This window comes from Protomyctophum bolini (assembly GCF_963924005.1).
Source record: "Protomyctophum bolini genome assembly, chromosome: 8".
Classification (NCBI taxonomy): Eukaryota; Metazoa; Chordata; class Actinopteri; order Myctophiformes; family Myctophidae; genus Protomyctophum; species Protomyctophum bolini.
In genome coordinates this window covers 11,280,455-11,305,509 of record NC_137869.1, presented here as the reverse complement: position 1 = coordinate 11,305,509, position 25,055 = coordinate 11,280,455, and the positions used below count along the sequence as shown (strand labels likewise).

At 42.2% G+C, this 25,055-nt stretch overlaps 1 protein-coding gene across 1 annotated transcript in view; it reads left to right on the top strand.

Moving 5' to 3' along the window:
- The window catches only part of dnajc6 (DnaJ (Hsp40) homolog, subfamily C, member 6), a gene marked incomplete at its 5' end in the record, with an annotated part of 37,678 nt that extends 12,978 nt beyond the window's left edge, over window positions 1–24,700 (top strand). Inside the window, 17 exons of the mRNA XM_080770085.1 lie at window positions 6,263–6,312; window positions 6,657–6,805; window positions 8,935–9,057; window positions 12,761–12,894; window positions 13,769–13,963; window positions 14,363–14,480; window positions 16,197–16,276; window positions 16,663–16,856; window positions 17,132–17,158; window positions 18,258–18,620; window positions 19,640–19,780; window positions 20,748–20,840; window positions 21,164–21,298; window positions 21,535–21,885; window positions 22,287–22,435; window positions 23,562–23,738; window positions 24,470–24,700. Of these exons, the coding sequence (XP_080626211.1) occupies window positions 6,263–6,312; window positions 6,657–6,805; window positions 8,935–9,057; window positions 12,761–12,894; window positions 13,769–13,963; window positions 14,363–14,480; window positions 16,197–16,276; window positions 16,663–16,856; window positions 17,132–17,158; window positions 18,258–18,620; window positions 19,640–19,780; window positions 20,748–20,840; window positions 21,164–21,298; window positions 21,535–21,885; window positions 22,287–22,435; window positions 23,562–23,738; window positions 24,470–24,571 (2,581 nt within the window). The 3' untranslated portion in view covers window positions 24,572–24,700. The remainder of the gene's footprint in view (window positions 1–6,262; window positions 6,313–6,656; window positions 6,806–8,934; window positions 9,058–12,760; window positions 12,895–13,768; window positions 13,964–14,362; window positions 14,481–16,196; window positions 16,277–16,662; window positions 16,857–17,131; window positions 17,159–18,257; window positions 18,621–19,639; window positions 19,781–20,747; window positions 20,841–21,163; window positions 21,299–21,534; window positions 21,886–22,286; window positions 22,436–23,561; window positions 23,739–24,469) is intronic.
- Between the last annotated feature and the right edge of the window lie 355 nt (window positions 24,701–25,055).

The window sequence follows — 25,055 nt, the reverse complement described above, 5'->3', positions numbered from 1 at the left end:
GCTTTGCGGCGAGATCAAAGCGTGTCGCCACTCTCTTACTATTCCACTCTGGGCATATAGGCAGGCAATCACACTACACACCCATTGGTTTAGGCAGCGTGTGTGGCAGCCAATCAGGCTATAGGCCGTCAGTATATGACTAGGTGATGACGATGTCGTCTACATTTCATGAGCGATCATTAGTCAGGTTTCACCTGACCAAAAAGGGTGTAACGCAGAAACCTGTGGCCTGTAGAATGATGTTTGATGACGCTGTTTGACCACTATATGACGTTGCATATAGTGGTCCTAATGGTCAAAAGATGTGGCTGAAATGTGCCTGAATAATGCGTTTTATATTAACTGTACAATATGTGAAGACATTTAGGGTGGGATAATAAGCCTATAGATCATAGACAGAGATTCCGTTCTAAAAGTAGCTGGCTAAACATGTTGCAATGTGCATACTTTTTGGAAGGGGTGGGAGGTAGAGAAAGTAACGTTATTATACTAGTAAGTAACTAGTGAGTAATTTCCTGAGTTGCCTAAACTGCCCCAACACTCGACTGGACACTATGTGAATTCTGCAACTTTTATTGAATGCTGCTGCTGTGGGAAAATGTCAGTAAATGTTCTCCCACGTGCACAGGATAAAAGGCTAAAAGGATAAAAGGCCCTTGTGTGTGTATACAGCTGTTATTAACCAGCCTCTCTACCCACTACTGGTTACACCCTTATGTTGGCTATTCAAAAAGAGCAGATCTACAAGCTCACAGCACATCATTTAGTGTCAGGCTGGAAGCTTGAACATCTGCTATTTTCCAAAAATCTTGAAAAATATAGAAAACGTTTCGGAAACTTTCTTCCCCCCCCCCCCCCCTTTTTAGACACAAATCTTCTTCTCTTCTGGGGGTCCCTGGCACAAACCTTTTCAGATGGTGGTCCGTGGCCAAGTATATCAATTTGGGCTTGGGGGTCCTTGACATGAAAAAGTTTGAGAACCACTGAATAGACAAGGAATATGTTTGATTGAGGTTGAACTGAATAAAGCATTAGAATCCAAATGTCGCCAGTTTAGGAAACAGTCCATCTAATGATTAGATGGACTAGTGTTTCCTAAACTGGCAACATTTGGACCGCTAAATGAAAGCTTTTTAGGAGTTTCCAGGGTGCCTATTTATTTGCATGCTGCTATTGCTCACAAAAAATTGCTCATATACAAGCTAACAGCGCGATATGTTGTGAACTTGTAGATCAACTCTTTCCGGTGTGTTGCCAACACGCAAATCACACGCAAGCCATGTCTTGACTCTTGACCATTATCATACTAATCATAGTACTTAGAGGCCTATCATATTATCATCCCATTTATATTGATGAAATCACAGTTCTCACATGTTGCAGAACATGTACTTTATCCCTCCCCATTATGTGTAGACGATATCTTCTAACGGCACAGTCTAGAATACGGTCTGTGTGTGTGTGTGTGTGTGTGTGTGTGTGTGTGTGTGTGTGTGTGTGTGTGTGTGTGTGTGTGTGTGTGTGTGTGCGCGCGCGTTTGTAATTCACTCTCAAACTGAACTCGTGTTCATTTCCTCTGATGCTTTGGTCAGTATTGGAGGCAGAACTGGCACTGAATGATTTAAAACAGTGTGTGCCTGTTTGTTTACCTGACTGAAGAGAATGTTGCAGTTGAGCCAATGTGGTCACAGTGTGCAACAATGTGTGCCTCTGTGTTCAACAAGCACAGGCCTGGAACGGTGTGTCCTTAACACAGTGCCCCAAACAATGGGACTCGTCGGGACCCATTTGTATGGGTCGTGAGTAATAGGCCTATCCCTTTTTTATGTTTCATACAAAAACAAAAAGTCAAACAATTTTCAAAAGAATCTCAGAAAATATAATTATGAAAAAAAGTCTCACTAAAAAGTACCTGTAAAAAATATATAAATAAAAATATAAGCTCACAACGCAATGCATCACGACATGTTGTGAGCTTAGTTGTAGGTCGGCTATTTTCACTATTTTTTAAATAGGCCTTAAATTCTCAGTATTGAGCTGAAAGGACTGAGAAACCCCTGCCGTAAATCCTCTGTGTTCGAATTAACTCTGATAGTGTAAAAATGTCCTAAGTAAGAGACCCTTGAACTGGTCCCTTTGGTTACATTCAGAGTTACAAATGGATAATTTGAAACTGAGGTGTAGCCTTCCTCGCCCCATCTCTTTCTTCTTTCTTATGTCTCTCTTTGTTCTCTCGCTCTCTCAATCTCACATTTTGCTTCCTCTTTCCTCCTTTCAAATTCAGGAATTTGATAACCTAGTAATTTTTAGTGGGTTGGATTTCAGAAAATATGCAATATGCAAAGTGTCTGCTAAATGCCTAAATTGTAAATTTGACTGTACCTTGAGAGTGTGTCCACCAAAGCGTTTTTTTCTCATCCTGTTCTTTTTCTGAGCCCATGAGTTCATGATTTAAATTGTTTTCAAGTGCCACATATTTATAGAATGCTACAAACTCCAGCAACGTGATAAGGAGCTGAGCCGTGCACATTTGGCGTTTATATCTAGTGGTGGAGAATTGAGAAATGTTCCACTTAGAGTAGAACCGAACACGCTCATCACTGACAGTTTCTACCCAGCTCTCCAAGTACAAAAACGTCTAAGACAATGTCAATGAAATGTAGCTGGAAATAATATTTCATCTGTCTCAGTTGCAAACTACCGTATGTGTAGCCTAGAGTATGTGCGTTTTGCAATCTAAGGTACCCCAATACAGGTCCATTTGGTTACATCTAGTAGCCTAGAGCGTCACAGTCCCGCCCCCTACGAGGACCCAGGAAATAATTCCCCGTAGCCTACATTTTCCTCATAGACATTTCAAAAAGTATTTATTTAAAGACCTTTTAAGCCTCGTACAAAGCCAACTCGAGTTGTGACAAATCATGACAACAAATAATTATTTTTGGGCCGAACAAATAATTAGAAAAAGATGATGATTTGTTACAACAATGCACTGCTGATGCACTGGACCAGGGCTAGGTCGCTAATTACACCAAAAGTAGTGACCTACTTTAAGTATTTGAATCCACAGGACTCGCTTTTTGGCAATTCCCATCCAGATGGTTTGTCTGTTGAACAGGCTGTTTTCAATGTTATGGGCACTTCATGCAAATTAAAACAGCGACCGTCACATCAATAGGTCACCATGTTGATGTAATACATGCAGTGCAGTATTGTATGGCTTGCAAAACAGAAGTTAGTGTCTTGTGGTCCCATAGACCATTGTTTCCCAAAGACTGGGTAAAACATAATTATTTTAAGGATAATCTTAAAAAACTGAAAAAAGCAATAAAAACAGTGACCTTTAAAGGCAATGATTCCAGATGAATCAGCATGATTGCGATTAAATGAGCAATGAGCATTGGTGTTAAATGCATCTGAATGATTCTGATGCAGCTCTTTACCGTCACCCTGGTAACCTAAAATGAACGCACGCACCTATACTTATGCATGCACATACACATACAATTTACAATTTAGGCATTTAGCAGACGCTCTTAATACAGAGCGATTTACATTAACCCATTTAGGCCTGACCTCGAAATTTAAAAAAAATCTTTTAAATCTTCTACGTTTTCTGAAATAAATATTTTCACGATTAAAAAGAAATAGCAGACCTATGAGCTTGTAGATCTGCTATTTTTCAATAGCTAAATTATAACAATGTTTAAAACACCAAAAGGGGTTCCCGCCCAAAATGGGTTAAGCAATAACAAAAAGCATGGCATACATCACATAATATAAAAAGTTACAAAACATGCGTAAGCTAAGAACGTAACAGTGGAATATCTATGTAAACTATACATACTATACTATATTATATATTATACATGTGTACTATAAAGTGCTATGACTACATGAAATGCAATTCTAGTGCTGTCTACGTAACATGCTATAAGTCTGTTTAAAAGTCTACATAAAGTTCTATATTTATAATACTATCTAAGTCTACATAAAGTGCTATCTAAGTGCTACGGGCCATGGTGGAGTCTGAAGAGGTGGGTTTTCAGACTACGGTGGAAGATTTGGAGTTCAGATTCAGATTGTGATGGGAAGTGCATTCCATAGTTTTGGAGCCAGAAGGAAGAAGAGTTTGGGACGTGTGGAGTGTTGTCCCGGCGTTTTTAGTGAAGGTACTTCCAGCTTCCCTGCGTTGGCTGATCTGAGTGCGCGGGAGGGTTTGTAGGGTACGATCATACTTATATGGGGGAGCCTTTGGTTGCTTTGAATGCCAGCATCAGAGTTTTGTATTCTGTGCGGGCAGTGACCGGGAGCCAATGGAGGGAGCGGAGAAGGTGGGGGACGTGTGAGAATTTTGTCTGGTTGAAGACCAAGCAAGCTGCGGCATTTTGGATCAGTTGGAGGGGCTTAAGTGCACATGCCGGTAGGCCAGTAAGGAGGGAGTTACAAGACAAGTTTTGACAAGACTGTTGTCTGGATTAGGAGCGTACCTCACCCACTCCTGGGTGAGGAACGGTCTAATTCGTCGTATGTTATTGAGTGTAAACCTACAGGATCGAGTGACAGCTGTGATGTGTGTTTTGAACGAGAGCTGACTGTCCAGGACAACACCAAGGTTCCTGGCTGTCGGGACAGACTTTACCAGGGCGTTGTCTACGGAGATAGTTAGCTCCCGCATAGGGCAGGACTTAGCTGGGAAGAACAGAATCTCAGTGTTGTCTGGGTTCAGCTTGAGGTGGTTGGAAGACATCCACTGTGAGATGTCAGCCAGGCATGCCGTGATGCACTCTTCCACCTGGGTGGCAGAGGGGGGGAAGGATAGAAACAGTTGTGTGTCATCGGCATGCAGTGATAGGATATATTGTGAGCCGAGATGATAGTGCCAAGGGACGTACACACAAGCTCATGCGTGCATGCATCCATGCAAATAAATATTAGGGTCATGAAGCCATTTAAGGCTACATGAGCAACATTGGATGTATTTTCTAAATGAGAATCAACTGACATACACATGCATGTGTGTGCATGTACACGCACGCACGCACACACGCACGTACATGCACATGTAGAAACTGCCAGATGCTAACTTGCATATGTTGAGCAATTTTCATAATTGGCATAATCTGTGACCATACCATTAATAACTATTAACATGCTTTATATAGCATGTGACGTGTCAAACTAGGGGGTTTTCATGATGCTGAATCCATTCCAAGCACTCATTGGGCTAAAAACGGCCATAGCTACTGCAGCAGTTATGGTAAATAATGGCCTAAATAACGTCCTCGGCCTAGTGGCAATGTGTGTGCAAAATTTCACATAAAGTGCACGCTGCGTTCATGATTTGAGGCATTTTGTTCAAAACAGACCAATCCTGCAAACTTTGAAAGACAATCTTAGCCAATCGGACAGATCCATGTCGATCACATGACTATTGAGATGGTGTGTACCGATTTGTGTGATGTATGGATAAAATGTGTACGAGTAATATAAAGAAATGTGTTTGGCAAAAATCTGCCTCATAATGGCGCTTTAACAGGCCGTTGAGGAAAATGTGGGGCAGATCTGAGGTTCGTTACAGTTTGGCATCAGGCCAACAGTGTCAGATATTAGCTGTACACAGACGGACGGACACGGACGGTCGGAGTGCAAAAATACCTTCGGCCTGGTGGAGACGACCACGGTTAGGATTGCATCAATCCTGGGCACCTTTCCAGGTCCCCACAGCCTGCTTGTCAACTCAACTTGATACTATCTATTGAATAATGTATTTTGTCTGAATGTGGCTCATACAATCTTATCTACTGCAAATGCTTTTACACTGATTTTGTCCGTCCATCAGCCCGTTAACAACAGCCCGTCAACTTCTTGTCAATCGGCTCAATGCCACCTTGAGTATAATTTGAATTGAATGCAACTGTACATACAGGGGTTCAGCATCAACTTCTCATTAATTGAGACCTGTGTAATAATAGCAATGTTTAGGGTTTTACAGCAAGTATCTTTCAGGATTACAATAGATTGAATGTGTTCATGTTTCTGTATTCTGTGCTTCAGGTTAAGATCAAGGTCATTGTTATGGCTCTCACAAGTTCACCTTTCAGCAATATGCATTAAAATTATATAAAACAATCTTAGATATATTATTCCTATTCTGGACATGTCATAATAAACAAACATTTGGCAATGTGTCGTGTTGTGAGCTGGTATATTGTTATTTTACGTACAACATAATGTTTTAAGTTATATGTCTTTGTTGCAGGTACACAAAAGGGGAGCTGGATATTGCTTACATCACGTCACGAATCATAGGTAAATACAAATGCCATTAAATCTTCCATGAGTGTGTGTGTGTGTGTGTGTGTGTGTGTGTGTGTGTGTGTGTGTGTGTGTTTGTGTGCGTGCGTGCCTGCCTGCCTGCATGCGTGCGTGCGTGCGTGCGTGCGTGCAGATAAGCAAAAATATATAAAGACATTCTAGTCAAAACAGCACACAGCTTTATTGTCGCATCACAGCTTTACAGAAGTAAATTTCTTCTTCTTTTTTTTTTGTGCATAGTTCTATCCTTTTTGATATTTGTGTTTACACAAACCATCAAAGCTGGACATACAGGTATATATAATGCATTTGGTGACATTTGGTTTTGTCTCTTCCAGTGATGACCTATCCAGCAGAGTCGGTGCAGATGGGCTACCAGAACCACGTGGAGGACATTCGCTCCTTCCTGGACAGTCGCCATGCTGACCACTACACCGTGTTCAACCTATCACAGCGCAACTACCGCGGCGCCAAATTCTCTAACCGGGTGAGGCTTAGGTCTCCCAATATTTACGTTGAATCCTACAGATATGCATCATTGTTGAAAGTCAAACTGTGTAACTTTCTCTAAAAACTTTTTTTTTTGATACAATCATTCACTTTTATATTTTTCACAACAATGACCATGACAACTTCCCTAAACACTATTAAAAGGTTGTAGGGACCGGATATGTATTCATTTATGTATTTTACTGTAATTACTTTACTTTACGTCACTTAATTACTTTACGTCACTGCTAAAGTAGTGATTTACTGCAGTGTATGACTCAACAATGATGACTGATGAGTCAATGACTCATATATATAACATAGAACAGACATTTCAATTCTTCAATAGAGGCCTCTTCTCTTTTTTATTCGTCCGGAAGGCATTGGAGCCTCTCGTGAGGAGCATAGCAAATTCTGCTAGTTCACTAGATGCGTGTCATGATGACGATGCCAGCCAACTGAGTACGTATCACCATGACGATGCCAGGCGTGTATATCCATATATGAGGTTTCTACACTAGTCTGATGTCAGCGCTGGATATCGCTGTTGTCTCCATACATGGAGCTATAGGTTTTTTCCATATATGGAGCTCTAGGTGAAATAACGAAGGCTTTCACCTCGAGCTCCATATATTGAGACAATAGCTATAAGCTGCCCAGCAGTCTGCCCTCAACGAGGCGGATGCGTTCACGCGACCTCGCTTCTCGCCCCCAGGTGTCTTACTGGTATCCTACTTACTCCTCAGGACAATTATCTCCCTCCCTCCCTGCCTATCTTCCCTCCCTAGACACAGGCAAATTGTGTTCGTGTGTAGACCCTGGACAAAGCCAGATGCACCACGGTGGATTCGAACCCACAGCCTCTGTGGTGGTGGGCATTCAGGCACTTTAGCATATCTCTGCTGTCCGGAGGAAACCTCATAACTCCAAAATGTTCATTTTTGAGGAAATGAAAAATATACATTTTTAAAGGGATTGTGACATTAAAAAAAAGGTTTTGGAATTGTTCTTATTTTTTTTAGGTTTTCTAATCTCAATTGCACCCAAAAAACATGAACTTTTAACATTTAGTAGATTTTCTGTAATCTGGGGTTTTCTGGCTCAAACAGGTGCTCTGATTTGCCAGCAGTTTGTGATGTAAGATCCTGCAAATCCCATATATGTCAATGGGATTTGCCAGCAGATGTCACTGTTTTCACTGTGTTGCCTGTTTTCATTGTAGCTCAAAAGGCTTCCAAACCCCAAAGAAAACTTCAGACCACAGAAAATCGATTTCAGGTTTTTTGGGTGTAATTGAGGTCATAAAACCTAAAAGTGACATTAGATATTGTCAATTACTTGCTTGCATGAGAAGGAGAGAGGTGGAGGAGTTAGCTGTTGTAGCAGACAGTTTGAGGGTCCAATGGAGTTAAGAGGTTTTGTCCAATGCGGTTTTTTACAACTTTCCATTGGTTCAATATTTTCAAAACAACACACAGATGTAAAGAGTGTTCAATGCCACTGATTTATGGACAAAAAACAAAAACCTCAAAAATTGAGTTATGAGGTTTCCTTCCGGACAGCAACGAATGTATCACCCGAATAGAGGCCTCTGTGACGTGTTTGATATGAAGATGTGGCCTGCCTCAAATTCACTCATTCGTCAGGTTGCAATTCAAACAAATCGATTTGTATACTATTATATTCGTCACTGCATAGCCATCTTCTAACATAATTATGTACAGCAGTGCTATACTGTACTGGTGCTACTGTACCGTATGTGGTGTTCCCAATTGTAAAAAAGGGGCAAATAAATTAGGTGATGTAGCCTATAGATCTTAGATCTGCTGTTTTTGTTCAAGTTGCAAGTATGATGCGTGATGTGGTGATGCGGTTAAGATACGCATTTTAATTATTAAATGTCATACATTATGATAGTATCAAAAATAAATATCAAACATATCAGACAGTCTACATTTACTAAAAGGAAATGCATGCATTTCATTTAGTCTGACCAGAAACAGCGATAAAAACAGAGGCATGGATTTCGATCCCCCCCCCAACCCCATGTGTGAATGTCTGGTGTTGTTGTACCCTTCATTAGATAATGCCCATCTCATCTTTACCTTGTCTCTCCCCCCTTCCCAGGTGTCAGAGTGTAACTGGCCATCCCGCCAGGCTCCCGGACTCCACAATCTGTTTGCTGTGTGCAAGAACATGCACAACTGGCTCAAGCAGAATCCCAAGAATGTGTGTGTAATCACCTGCTCGGTAAGAGGCGATTCAACCTTTATTTTTATACTGATTTATACACTAACTTCACTGTACAACAGATTCAAAGAGCGACATGGTTGTAAAGAAAAAAGTGAATTTTAGGCCTCACAGTAGCGTGATGATAATGCCAAGCCTTCACTCTCAGCCATACAGCATTATGCTGTATTCTACATTGGCTGTATTTCAAAACCTTTCTGGTTTAGCTTTAAATTATCCTCGGCTTCCATTATCCTCAGCCCAAGCGTATACTGTAGCTGTTTGGACTCTTTGGAGATTGTGTAAAAGGAGTTTCTTGAATTGGTAATGAATTTGAGAAACGTTGTATTACACCACAAAAATGACGAGCATAACTAGTGATTTTACTGTGTGTGTGTGTGTTGACTTGTGAAGCATAGCTACTTGACGCGTCTCACGAATGACTCACTGAACCATCAATGGCCTTAATTGTAAGCATCAAGAGCAGTAACGGTGCATATACAGTACAAGGAAGGGGTAAACCATAGTTTTTGCCCTTTTCTTCCCGCTATCCACTCCAACTTCTCTCTGTGGTCACCCCTTGGATTTGGATTTTTGGCCTGCCTTGATTCCAAGTAAAACACAGCCTGGAGCAGTTACGTTTTGCCCATTGTTTCTGCTGAGCTTTAGTTTCCATTCTGCCTGCTGTCACCCTGCGTTCTGCTGGGACTCAGCCAGTCAGTCAGACATAGATGCGCTCTTTATTCAAAGGAGAATGAATCACCCATGACAAACTAAAATAAAGTAATTTATACAGTGCTGTATGTTAGCTTTGGATGTCTTTCTACCCTAACCCTAACCGCACGCAAAGCCACGTTGTCGGACTAATGTGTCCTTAGTGATCCCTTCCTATTAAACCACCAGTTTTTTACTTCTTTCTACTCATTTTTTAACCTCAGGTGGAAGGTCAATGATCACATTGTTGTCATTATAATTTTCTTATTTCATTCAAAAAAGAAATATACATGCATTGTGGTCCTTTTTTTTTCTTTCTTTTTGATCAAAGTTTTTTTATTAATTTTTCACACATGAAAATATTATACAAAAACTTCCCCCCTTTTTTTCCCCCCTCCCCTCCCCCCAGAGTTCACGCTCTGAAAGAGCCACACTTTTTTATTATTATTATTTTATTTTACTGTTTTACCTGAAGGTTCAAAATGAAGATAATCAAATAAAAATAAAGATAATCAAAATGCTGAAAACTAGCATGTGATTCATGGTGTCACAGCACGGTCAAAGACTTTGGATTTGATGGATAGATAAATAGACAGATTTTAGAATAGACAGGAAAATAACAAATGAAGGCCTTTCACTGAAATGACCCTGTCGTCCAATTCTAATTCTGTGACAATAACACTGTACAGTCGAGTGGGCTTGTTCTGTGGTTTCTTTGTGCTTTGGAAAGGCAATCCAATCTAACTGGCATGATCTCTGGCATGTAACAATTCAGTTACTAAAACAGGATTTGTAAAAAATATCTCTGTACAAAGAGATATTTGATTTTTATATGTTTTTCTCCCCTTCTTCTTCCTGACTTGAACCTCAAACAAACCTAAGCCTTGATCTATTTATAACAATGTGGATACCTATATTTACCAAACAAAGCATTGACAGTATAGTTTTAGTATGAGCAGTGACAGCTCAGCTCTTTATACTCCCTTTATTTCCCAAGCTTACTAGGAAGGAACACATTTAACCACTTTTAAACCCTATACCAGCAAACACATAAATGTTTGGCTGTTATGACATGCCCACAACAGGAATACTAGGCTTCATGAAGTTAAATGTCTGTTTGCTGTCCAATGAAAGCTTGCAGTGGTACAAGTTATTTTAGATATTATTTCCCAATAATTATATCATGACCACTGTCATGTATTAACACTGCCCACTGGACAGTCAGATCTACACGTTAACAACATAACGCATCGCAACAGGTTATGCGCTTTTAGATTAGCTATTTCCACTATTTTTAGGGGCACTAGCTAGTGTGTAACTTGTGTGTTTGTGTGTATGAGCACGGAATGTGATTGGCTGATCACGGAATGTGATGTATGCTGAATGATGCATGATGATGAGTGCACCACTTCACACAAGTGTGGTTTTTAATTTCTGGAACGTTTTTCTTTTTCTTTAAAAAAATAAAATCTTTTGACCAAGAAAAAAATATATTTTTTAAGAAAATAAAAGACAATTTGTAGGAAAGCGAAAAATATGAATCAAGAACGGCTCTACATTATGTATGAGAAACAATAGCGACTTTAAGCAACGACGGCTATGGCCGTAATGAATCAGTGCTCGATACATAAAGCTGCTCTCCGTGGCAGCCCTTTCTACTACAGCAGAACGGAGTACACTTCCACGTACTGTAGTGTCTACAACGCCACGTCATAACCATGTTTATTGAAATTATAGCTGTCATACATTTACACCGATTGCTCCATCACCTCTATTATGCTGTGTAATGTGTTGGCATGCTCTGAATGAAGAAATAACACCAATACTCCCAGGGACTACAGATGAAATTTAGCTTTGGCTAACTCTGGCCCATTTACATTGATGTGAAAACTGACATGTTGATTAATGAGCGTTGTCCCTGTCAAATAAATAAATAAATAAAAAATACCTAATGTCATATACTGTAGAGCACCGAAGTCCTGACGTCACTGTCGGTAGAGGGCGTCAGTCCCCAGGTTCATGTATTTGCGTTTGAAAAATAAACCGATCATCCCGGCCTTTTCACTCATATGGATATGAAGCATCGACTGAAGGTGGAAATGTACAAATATACCCAAAGAGTAACAAAATAAGCGTCAGAATCGAGTCAAACAACCCAGAGACTACAGTAGGCGGATGGCTGCATCTGCCCGTCGCACAACAGAAACTGAATGTTAATTACATACATTGTTATTTTTATTTTATTGATATTTAATGTTTCGTGGTTAGTACGAGTCGAGTCACCACCAGCTGAGTTTACGTCAACGAGGAATCTCAGGAACGCAATGTGTTGACAGCTGGGCGTGACGTATATAAGCAGCGACATTGCCTTATAGTTTCAAGGCTTTTGCGGCCACATTAATTCCATTTTCTCCAGAAACTGGCTGTATCAAATATGAATGGACATCATTAACGACGCACAGCCACTCCCCTGACAGAAAGGCCGGGGTGGTCGGATTATTTTTCAAACACAGTTCTTATGAAGCGACCTACAATCGCCCTATGGGGATTACAATGCAAATAAAAAAGACATGAACCTGTGTATTGGCGCCCTCTACTGAAAGTGACGTCAGACTTCGGTGCTCTATTAACCATGTTTATTAAAACGGCTTTAGAATAACACAGATTGCTCCAGCACCTTCCTCTTTCCACTGCTGATCATGTCCAGCGCATGTAAGAATTAAGCAATATCGGCAAGTTAGCTGATGCGCGACATAAAAAAAGTTTTACACATTCTGCATAGAAGCAGTACGCCATGGGACCCAATGTCGCCGTCGCAGAGGGCTGTTTGCTTAACGATTTTGACAGCTACGGCAATTGCGTCACAGCTCCCGTACTTCTGCCTTGTGGAGCCGTACTAAAAACAGTCGTTGCTGTCCCTAGTGCCCTGACTACAGGGTTAAACAGTATGGGGGATTACTTGGTTAGTTTCCAAGATTGTGAAAAGGTGTCCTCTGCGTTGTTTCAACAGGACGGCCGTGCTCCCTCGGGTGTGTTGGTGTGTGCCATGTTCTGCTTCTGCCACCTCTTCACCAACCCAGTGCCCGCAATGCAGCTTCTCAGCGCCAAGAGACCAGGCTCCGGTCTCTGGCCCTCACACCGCAGGTCAGTATCCCTCAAAGTGAGAGGGAGGGGGTGTGTGTGTGTGTGTGTGTGTGTGCGCGTGGGTGCGTGGGTGCATGCAGGCGTGTGTGTTTTTTTATTTTTCATTTGAAAGTAAAATACCTCACCCTCTGCTTCACAAATCAAACCCTGTCTATATGTGACGGTTGGGTGGGCTGCCCTTGGGGTGCTACTCATTTGTATTGACGTCATTAGAGAGTTTCGCTGTTTAGCATCGCCGTGCCAAGAAACATTTTGTGAGTGAAGCACTGAGATCGGAAAATTTCAACCCCCTCTGTGGTCAATTACCAGCATCCTTTGGCCCTTCTTTAGCAGCCTGTTTTTCTGTCATCAAACATGTTGTGTGCAGTGTGCATCAAGATTTATAATGGTCATAAATTTGCCCGATTTTCCAATAGCGATGATATTGAAAACGTGTCAAGCATGCATAGTAATCAGTATGCCTGCACTTCAGTCCCTATCAGCCTCAGCAAAACAATCAAAGGGGGAATGAATGTACAGAGTAGTCATGCCTGAAGCCCAGAACAGAAGCCTATTATGTCCCTCAGGGTAGCATTCTTCTTAGGTTGATATAGGAATATGTTTAGTTTTTCCATGTGGGAGAAACTTGTAAGCAGTATAAAATTCTACTGCAATTCATGGTAGCCTATACTGTAGACAGCAATAATGATTATAGATTATATATCGTTTTAGAGTCAGGAGGCTAATAAGTCACAATGGGTCATGGCATATTTCTTAGTGTTTTTTGAGAACACGATGACATGTTTCAACTTTCAAGCAGTACACAGTACAATGCAAACAAGTCAAGGCCCCCTATGCTATGGCATCAAGCATCCCTTTCTGTGTTCCCATGCAGGTACATAGGATATGTGTGTAGCATGGTGTCAGAGAAGCCCAGTCTGCCCCACTCCAAGCCCTTGGTGATAAAGACCCTGACCATAACCCCCGTCCCCTGCTTCAACAAACAGCGCAGCGGCTGTCGTCCCTTCTGTGACGTCCTCATCGGCGAGACCAAGATCTTCACCACCGCGCAGGACTACGAGAGGATGCGGTAGGAGCTTGTAGATCTGCTATTTTTGAATCGTGAAAATGTGTGCAAATCTTTGAATAGGTGAATCTTTTTCTGGGGCGTCCCAGGAACAAAATATTTTGAGATGGGGGATCTGCGGCCAAATACACTTTTTGGGGTCCTTGACGTAAAAAAGTTTGATAACCTCTAATATAACAACCTACGTTTTTCAGAAAACCGACAAAGCCTGAATATCTTAATGGGTTATATCCCCCATGCTCTCCTTTGTCTCTCATCCCATAATAATAGTCATGTACCACTTTACTGTTCTTCTCTTCTCTTGTGCCATGTACTCATTTACTGTACTCCTCTTCTCTTATTTACTGTTCTCCTCTTCTCTTGTGCCATGTTGTCATCGTCTGTCTCTAATGGCCTCCCCAGGGAGCACAGGGTCCAGGAGGGGAAGGTGGTGTTCCCTCTGGGTGTGAGTGTCCATGGGGATGTGGTGGTGTCCGTCTCTCATATGAGGTCCACCATCGGGGGACGTCTACAGGCCAAGGTACTGAAAACCCCACACAGAGTTGTACTGCCTCTGTGTGTGCTGCTACACTATGACATTGTTTCATTTTGTTTTTAAAGACCAGCTGGAGCGGCTTTTTGTGACCGTTATCATGACGTATTTCCTAGTGGAAAACAAAGATAGCCTACTGGATTGCACACAATGGCAAGAGTACATTTTAATTATTTTGAAACTGATGAAGGCATAGTCTGTCTCTCAGTTATCATGTAAAAAATGGCAAGAGTAAATTTACTCTTGCCACTGTGTGCAATCCAGTACATGATGTTATTTTGAGTGGATATCGCACCAGAAGTCAAGAGTGCAGTGGTCACAAGAAAAGTATTTCTTAGTAATCTGTAATCTAGTAATAGATCTGGGTGCTTCCTCAGCCAAACGCAACGATGGGGCGGATCACTGACTGAAATATGTTTAAATAGATGCGACAAGTTGGTCAAATAAACGTTTGTTTATGTTTGTAAACAAACATTTAAAAACGCTTGTATTTTTGCATCAATGCTGTGCCCAACATCTTTGTTTGACATTCTAGAATGTACTGTAACACTGCCATCTAGTGTTAAGCAGTTGTTGACAGTTGCCTGTCAGTCACCACATTATTGGATAAAATTGGTTAGTATGCCAGTGTAATCATGAATTATGTTTCAGACATCAGGAAACACAGTAACATTGACTATAATCTGGCAAGGGAAGACTGGACACAGTATGGTTTAAATACACAAAGACTAACTAGACACAGGTGCAACATAACTACAATCAACATATCATTGGCTGAGACTAAACAGGACACAGGTGGAGAAGTCTAGTAATCACAGGGAGGTGACACAACACAGAAAACAGTAACTAGGGAAAACAGGAATCACTAGGACATCACTACACAGTAAAAGTATACAACAGACATAATGTGACACCCTCAGCGTGTTGCCCTACTCGTAGTGAGTATTGTGCGTATACGTAGCGACAGTGCTGCTACATTATGACTACAGATATACTCATTCATTTCAGCCAGTCTTTGCAATCCTTATTGTCAAACCCAAGCATAAGTACTGTATGTGAAATACCAAAACTAGCCTATCTACATGGCTCACAGTGTCACACATTTGAGGTTGTAGATTTGCTATTTTCACCCATTGTTCACCTATTTCTGTCTGCATATTACCGTTTGTATATGACATGCGCAGATGTCAGAATATGTCAGGTTCATGTAAAAAATGGTCTGTGTGTTACACTACAATGAATGGAACTGTGTGTGTATAATAAGGAAGCAGAAGAGGCAATCAAAAAACCATAAGTTAAACCATTATGCTCAGTGACGTCATATAAAGTAGGTTTGTTTCCCTGCCTACACCCCTGTTCTTTTCTACAGGCAGGTGTGCAAGTGAATTTCACCCATGTTTAGTGAAAAATCCCATACTCCCACAATGGTCTTTTATCACTGGACCATTCTCTCATGTCCCAGGAACGGGTGGACCAAAGAAGAAGTTCCCAGCTCCTTTTTCTTAAGGAATAACCCGGGTTTTCCCTGATACATGATTTGTATCAGGTAAAACCAGGGTTTAGTGATGGTGTGTAAAAAGTTAGGGTGAATGGCACAGGCGAGTTACAGGCGAGCATTGCAGTGGTGACACATCAGTCCTTTGCACTCACAACGTGACCGTGTCTTGTTTTTTAGTTAACCTGGTGTTGTTCTTGTCATGCCAGGTGTCCAACACCCAGATGTTCCAGATTCAGTTCCACACAGGCTTCATTGCTCCAGGGACCACCGTCTTAAAATTTAACAAGTAAGCACCTCTATTTTTATATACAAGCTTGATTCCCAAAATGTGATCTGTCATGTGATCTGTCATATCACCTTGTTTCATTGCAGCTGATGAAATTGTCCCATTGAAACTCATTATTTATTTTACGTTTCGCTCGTGGGTTATTATTATATTGATACATTCGTCAGACGTTTCCACATTTCAGGAGACACTTTCACACCACTTTAATTTACACTTTTTGTAACAATATTATACATCACTCACTCACTCACTCACTCACTCACTCACTCACTCACTCATCTTGTACATCTGCTATTTTTGAACATTGTTGATAAATCTTGAGAGTTTAGAAGGCATTTGTCGAATCGGCCTCAGTTCCTAACCCAATGGGTCAACCCTGTCTCCAGGCCAGAGCTGGATGCGTGTGACTCTCCAGAGAAGTATCCCCAGCTGTTCCATGTACTGCTGGACATAGAGGTGGAAGCGGTGGACAAGCAGAAAGACTTGACCCCGCCGTGGGAGCAGTTCCCCTGCAAAGACCTCAACCCCACTGTCCTCTTCTCCTGCCACCAGGAGCACCAGGACGCACTGGCCGTTGCTGGTACTGAAGACACATGCACGCACCTACTGTACACGCACTGACCTACAAGCTCAAAATAGCCAATCTACAAGCTGACAGACAACGCACGGCAGTGCGATGCGTTGTGAGCTTGTAGATTGGCTATTTTTGCTAATCGCCACACAATGAAGTACAGAGCTTAAGTAGTTGAATGAACACAGAGGATTTTACTGTGTACACACAAGAAGACAGTCAAACTCACACACTGAAATGTACACAAACAACACCTAATGGACTTTCATTTCTTTCTCTGCAAGATGAGATGGAGGGGTTGGACCTCGAGGGTAAGACAGTAGAGGAGACTAGAGAACTGTAGCTGGCAGCACCAGGGCTGGGTTTGAATCATTTTCAATTCAATCAGTCATATTAAACACTGAAATACTGAAAAGTCGTTTGTTGTGCAAGTGTATAGTGCCATGCCTTCAAGAAATTAAATTAATGGTTGCTCAAGAGCGAATTTTATGCTTTTACCCTTTAAAATAACTCAAGATTATGGTTATCCTGAGCATTTTAAACTAATTGAATTGTAACTGAGTCAGCCTTGGCCCTGTTAGTGATATTTCAATTTGGGAGGAAAATGTGACTACCCAATTCTGTAACACTTTATATTAAGGTCGTCTTTATAATGCATTATAGCACATTTATAATCCATTATAATGTGCTTATAAGGGATTATAACACTTGTTATAAATGTTTATAATCATGTATAACAACTTATAACCACGTTAGACATTATAATTAGTGTTATAATGCCATACGCACATTATAATGCATTATAAATTAGCTTATAATGCATTATAAAGGCGACCTTAATATAAAGTGTTACCAACCCAATAATACTGCCAAGTAAACACACAATTTTATTTTTTCAGCCTAAATTGTTCTACCAATGTGAAATTACCTGAATTACTGAGTAGCTTCCTTTTTGTGTAGTATTTACTAGGATGTCTACATTTTTTTACTGGTTGAATTGTTGCAATCCGTTTAATCAGGTTCCTAATTTTTGCCCTTTAGCTATTAGCACAGATGCTAAACCCTACGCCAGCTGTCATGTACCTGTAGTCTAGTGGTTAGCGCTTCTGTAGAATGCAGTTACAGTACGGAACAGAGCATCAGGAGACAAATGTTGTTGATGTTGTTGTTTGTAGCTAAATATAGCCGCTTTCCTGCATCCCTCCTATTTCTCCTTATCCATCTATCTTATATTGCTCTATGCCTTCTAACTAATTTCCTCTCTCTCTCTCTCTCTCTCTCTCTCTCTCTCTCTCTCTCTCCTGCACTCATCTTTTGAGGCTCTGTCCGCTCTCTTCCTCCTGTTCTTTTCTGCCTTTCTGCTTCCATCTGTCGTCCCTCTCGTTCTCATTCTGTGTCTGTGCCCTACAGAGCCCAGTAAGGCTGGCGGACTGGAAGGGAGAGGCCATGGTGAGGAGAGTGAGCCCTCCGACGATGAGATGCTCTCTCTCTCCAGTCAGCAGAGCCACACCAGCACAGCCCCCCCGAGACCAGAGCCCCCAGCCCATGTGCCCACTGCACACCCGCCTGCAGAGGAAGTGGACCTCCTGGGCCTCGGTGGGGATGGGATGAACGCCCCCCAGCCCCCCTCTACTGCACCCATGACCACAGACCTCCTGGGCGACTTGTTTGGGGCTCCCCCTCAGCAAACCAGTGGAGCCTCCTCTACCCAGTCCACACCACACAAAGTTGTCCCTAACACTGCCTCACCCTGCCCCTCCCCTGCCCCGCCAGGTGAGCTCCCTGTGTTAAAGTTCCAGTCTTTAAACTACACTGGCCAAGTGCAGTATTCTTTAAACGACCTGTCCAAGAACATATAGGCCCTCATTTATCAACGCGGCGTACGCCAAAATATGGGTGCACGCCGGAATTATCGGCATTTAACATTTCCGCAAAACCTTGAACTTGAACGTGCGCCAGGACAAAAATCATGTCAGGTCGGGAGCTGTCATAGGCTTTGTCCGCACCTGTTTTTCTGTCCTACACAAGCGGAGCAGCATTGTCTGAACAGGCTGTCACAGGCATATGTTTTCACTCCTAAAATGTTTAAAACTAATAATACATGTGAATTATTTTTGTAAAGGCATGTCATAGGCTATAGCTATATGAAATTGGTAGGATATTTCCAAGTGTGCAAGCAATTAAAATCGCAGATTAAAAACAATGTTGCAAGTTAGATGCTTAAGCCATTTAAACAGTGTTTTGCATGAGCATACATGCGAGGAGATGCCTGTGCAGAGTGAACTGTAGCTGCGGAGAGTCAAGAGCTCCCAACGTGGGTATCCTACTGTAGCCTAATCTACAGCAGTTGCGATATGTGCGTGAGGCGGGCAAGAAAGGCAAGTGAGGTGAGAGGAGAAATAGACAGGGTAGGCCAACAGCTTTATTTAATTCATGCAGGTGTTCGTTCTTTATTTATCTCAAGTCTAATAATCAGATGCCAATTAATCTATCGAGCACTTTAATGCTTCCTGGAAGATGATCCATAAATAACAAATAAGTACAGTAGTTTACTGTACTGTAATCTAATAAGCCAAATTCCACTGTGTTGATCATACATAACTACAATGTCCTTGGATGTCTCTGGTTGTGTGACATATGTTGCAGTTCATCACTCTACCATCTAATCAAAAAAAAAGAAAGGAAAACAATCTTAAAAAAGGCCTTACCTTAATAGCAAAAAACCCACACACATTTGAAATAACTTTCAAATGGTAATTTATCAAGTAACAACGAACATTTGTTTCCCTCAGCATTGGATCCCTTCGGGGCAGGTCCAATGCCTAACCCTCAGGATCTGAGGTCTTCATTCCTTGGACCAGGTAATGTGGGGCAGCCTGACCCCTTCCTGCATGCTCGCTCTCCATCTCCCACTCTGCAGCCTACAGGCATGGGTAAGGCATGCTACCGCAAAGCTGCTCTAGTCTGCACACCTGTACCCGCTCTCACTGCACTGACTGGCTCCTCTGGGTGTTTAGAGGCATGCTACCGCAAAGCTGCTCTGCACACGTGTACCCGCAATACAATGCACACACGAACACATTCATTTATACGTGCAAACACACATGCATGCACACAATTCAGATATGGTGTGCGGCTGTGCGCACGCTTTTATTGGTGCATTCATTTAAAATAATCTTTTGCTCACTCAGACACTTGCAATATGCTTCGGAATGACTGATGTTCTAGCAATGTTTCTGTATGGTGGGCAATGCATGGTGCATTATGATACACAGGAGCTACATGGGAGCCCATCTGGCTAGTATTACTTCAATTAGCCCTTCACTAAATCCCACCCCAAAAAGCGATTGTCCAATGCCAATCCAAATAGTTTAACAACGGTTGCTATGCAGGTCAAGCTTTCTTTGCTGCTAATGTGCCTATTGGACAAGGATAGGTTGGGGAGGGACTTAGTGAAGGGCTAATTATCAGTAGCATATTGAAAATTTATTGAAATTTACAATTACATTGTAGCTATATAGAATTTATATTATCTTCTTGAACACAGATTTGGGTGACACTTGTGTTGTATTCAGCTTTTTTTAGGGGCACCAGCCCCTCCTACATACAGCAAATAATAACAACAAATAAATTCCCATTGACAATGAATGGAGAATTTGACGTCATAGTGTCTGAGCATATAGGCATATAGGCTATTTTACGTCATGATGATTTACAATGATAAGAGCGCCCCTCACTTCACACATGTGTGATTTTTGACTAAACCATGGACTAAGCTACTAAGTCAGTTGTAGGCTGACAACACTACATGTTATTGTCAAAATATAGGGCCCCTATATCGACAGTTGCATGACCTGACTCCCATCCCAGCTGAGGTCAAACCTTTCTGTGCTCTGACAGGTCGGAGCTCTCCCGTTCCCCCCACAGTCAACATCCAGCAGCAGAATTCCATGGGGGGTTGGGACTGGAACAGACCTGTACCCACATCCGCTGGTATAACACGCAAGCAAGCTTGCACACACACACACACACACACACACACACACACACACACACACACACACACACACACACACACACACACACACACACACACACACACACACACACACATGGCAGCATGCACTCGTGCATTGTTTATAAGTCAAACAATGCCCTCTAGTGGTCTGTATAGACCTCATGTTTATCTCATTCTACTAGGTGTCAGACTCAAACACCCTAATTAAAACGTATTTTATAACACAGTGTGAGGCTTTCATTTGGGCAGTGAGCGACTCCACTTGACATTTCTCTGTATATTATAGCACCTGTTTCAGGAGGAGGTTGTGGTATTAGTCGGTCAGCGACCACCAGTCCCACCAGTTCGGTCCACAGCACCCCTACCCACCAGACCAAGCCCAACACTCTGGATCCTTTCGCGGACTTAGGCAACCTGGGGGGCAGCCTTACCGGTCAGTCATATGGAAATATGCAGCCAATGTGTGCCAGATTTTAACCAATTTAAAGTTTCAATGTAATTTATGGGTGGACATTTTCAAATGTTTTCCCCCAAATTATATATATTTGTTGATTTTAACAAAGTATTGGTAAAAAATGGTAGTCTAGGATTGTCAAAACATTTGATTTCTCTTTCTTATTCTCACTGCCTTTTACAAAACCCCTCTTCCTTCATGTTTTCCTCCCGTAGGAGGTTCTGGATTCTCCAGCAAGCCCACCACCCCTACTGGTAGTACCCCTGCCTTCCCTCCTATGGGCTCACCGATGCGGCCTCCTCCCTCTCCGCAGCACGCAGGTGGTTGGCAGTCCCACACAGGAACTGGCTTCCCCTCTTGGCAACCTGGGGGCGCTGCTGCTGGTGCCGGTACTGGTGGTGCCGGTGGATGGCAGGCCCAGTCACAGAGCCCTACCCCACAGCCCAAGCCCAGCCCCAGCCACTCAATGCCCCACACCTCGCCCCAGCACAGACCTAACTACAATGTCAGCTTCTCTGCAATGGGAGGCGGTTCCCCCGGTGGCGTGAAAGCACAGGCCAGCACAGGTGAGTAAGAGAGAGAGAGAGAGAGAGAGAGAGAGAGAGAGAGAGAGAGAGAGAGAGAGAGAGAGAGAGAGAGTGAGAGACACACACACACATTCATTCATTAATTTGGAGGGAGAGTGGGGTGAAAGATAGCAGAGAAGGATAGAGGGAAAGGGAGAGACAGGGAGGGAGGTGACAGAGGATATGGGGCCTCTCTGGAAACTAAAAAATAACAATAAAGAAACATAATTAAATAATTATTGTAGTGTCCATGTCCACAGTAAGTCTTCATTAGGCTACATGAAAACAAAACAGCAAATACACTTTTGGGAGCATTAATAGTGTGTGACAAATATGTATGTACAGTATGTATCTCTCTCTTACTCTCTCTCTCTCTCTCTCTCTCTCTCTCTCTCCCCCAGGTCCCAAGCCTAGGGCATCTGAAGCCAACTTTGATGACCTACTATCTGCTCAGGGCTTTGCTGGATCCAAGGAGAAAAAAGGACCCAGGACTATTGCAGAGATGAGGAAAGAGGAGATGGCCAAAGAGATGGATCCCGAGAGACTCAAAGTAGGTGGTTGAAAGAAGTGCCTCAGTACCAGTGAAAGCCATCCAAAGCATTTAGATGCTTTAGAAGCTAAATTGGTCACTGTCTGTCATCTGTTTCCGGACCACTGGAAAAGTGTTCATTTTACTTACTTTATACAGAAAAATGGATGGAAACAACATGGATACTGTAAATGGAACCGGTTACAACTAATTGAAGGATCATTTAATACTCAAAATAATCAGTCAATGATTCTCATTTCAAGGACCCCAAGTCAGTGATAATTTCACTCTTCCGTTTATACACTCTTGGCGTTACAGACTTGTCATTCATTGTCCATTTGCGTTCATAAATGATGTGTAGCTTACTAGCTAGTTCAGGCAGTATACACACATGTGCATTACTATGTGGGTGGGTGTATACTGTAAGGGCATGCAAGAGCCATACGTTATACACTGATGTGGCAATCAGCCGACCAATTGGGTGGGTTATGGTCACCTACGTACTGTAAGTCTGTGTTCATTCTACATTCCTGCTGCGTATGTATCCTAGTTTGTTGTTATGCACTGTTTGCTCCCACCACCACCCCAGCTGGGGTGCTGAGCCTGAACGCCAAGATACAATATTATATCCACATTCCACACTGACTGAACTATCAATCATTTAGCTGGGGAACTCCTGAAACTCTCTCAAAGACCCCTGGGAGTGCCTGGACCCCACATTAAGAACCAGTGGCTAACCATGTTGCTAAATGTAATACCAGACCCCCTGTGACCCCCCTGTTCCATAACATCATTAAAGACACCAGCCATCTCGCAAATACCCTGTTCCAACTACTCCCTTCCAAAAAATCGCTACCAGAGCATCAAATCTCGTACCACTCGTCTCAGTAACAGTTTATTCCCCCAGGCAGTCAGGCTGCTGAACAGCTGACCTTGAACTGTACTTTACTTGCACTTTACTCTGTTACTCTTTCTTTTGTTTTTTGTGTTCTTTCTTTTGCACTATAGCTGTTTGTTGTTTTTGTCCTGTTTACACTGGTGTAAACCAAGACCAAGACTGAGAGTGCTTGAAGCAAAATAATTTCATTGTATTTATACATATGACAAATAAACCTGATCCTGAACCCGTTCGGTTTGTGTATCCCAGATACTTGAATGGATCGATGGGAAGGAGCGTAACATCCGTGCCCTGCTGTCCACCATGCATACGGTACTGTGGGAGGGAGAGACACGTTGGAAGCCCGTGGGCATGGCCGACCTGGTCACTCCAGAACAGGTCAAGAAGGTCTATCGCAAAGCTGTACTGGTGGTCCACCCAGATAAGGTGAGAAAAGTTGCACACTGAGACACACATTCATATACTTTTAGTTAGAATGTATTATGTACTGTATGGGGGTACACCGCATGCACACACATTGACGTGCATACAAGTAAACAAAAAGATATGGATGCTTGTCTACTGTACTCTGACACACACACACACACACACACACACACACACACACACACACACACACACACACACACACACACACACACACACAGATTGAAAGACAGTTGGAAAAAGTTGAATAATCTCTTGAAATAACCTGAAATAATAATAATATGTAGGTGGCAGCCTACACATTTTTGTTTTTGTTTTGGCCTAGATTTTACAATAGCGATGGATAACTTCTCCAAATGATGTTTAACATGAGAAAACCTGTCTTGTCTAGTTGTGGTTTCAAGGTAGCCAAATACTACAGTACTTAACAGGTTACACACTGGACCTTTTATATGCAGCCTAGCCACGGCCATTGCTACATTGAATTGCAATGTGCCACTCGGCAGCTTTTGTCGGGCAGTCTGAATGGTTGTTTTTGAGGGGCGCTAGCCCCTCCTATATTCAGCTATAGTGTAGACTTTTGTCCTAACACAAACATTAAATGCCATTGACCATGAATGGGAATTTACGTCATATTTGTCTGAGCAAATCGGCTATTTTGTGCTAATATTAAATGGGGGGGCCCTGGTCTAGAGTATACTAATTGATGTATATTTCCGTATTCCTTCCAGGCAACAGGGAAACCCTATGAACAATATGCCAAGATGATTTTCATGGAACTGAATGATGCCTGGTCAGAATTTGACAGCCAAGGACAAAAGGCACTCTACTAGGCAAAAAACTAAAACAAAAAAAGTGAAAGAGGAGCAAACATTCCCAAGAATTCCGCCATCTCCTCCTAACCCAGACTCCCAGCCACTTCTGTTTGAACGCATCTCCATCTATCCCACCTGCACCCCATCAGCTGCATTCACAGCTGTAACCATCCGTCTCTCTTCTCTCCACTCTTACTGAAGACTCAAGGATTACAGTATCCTGACCTACAGTGACATAACTGATTACAGTAGCTCTACGTTACCTTTCTAGTACTGTATGTACCTGGTACAACTCTGTCCTTCCACGTTGAGTGTTCTTAGCCCTAAACCAACACAAAAAAACAAAACCGATAGGCCTAGTGTAAAAGCAAGCAGAGATATCCTTTAGATGTAAAACACAGAACAGAGAAACATTTGATTCTGTCATAGATCACTAGAGAGCCTAACACATGGAAGAGGATTAAGAAAAATACAAGCAAGACTATGTCAAAACCTAGTATGG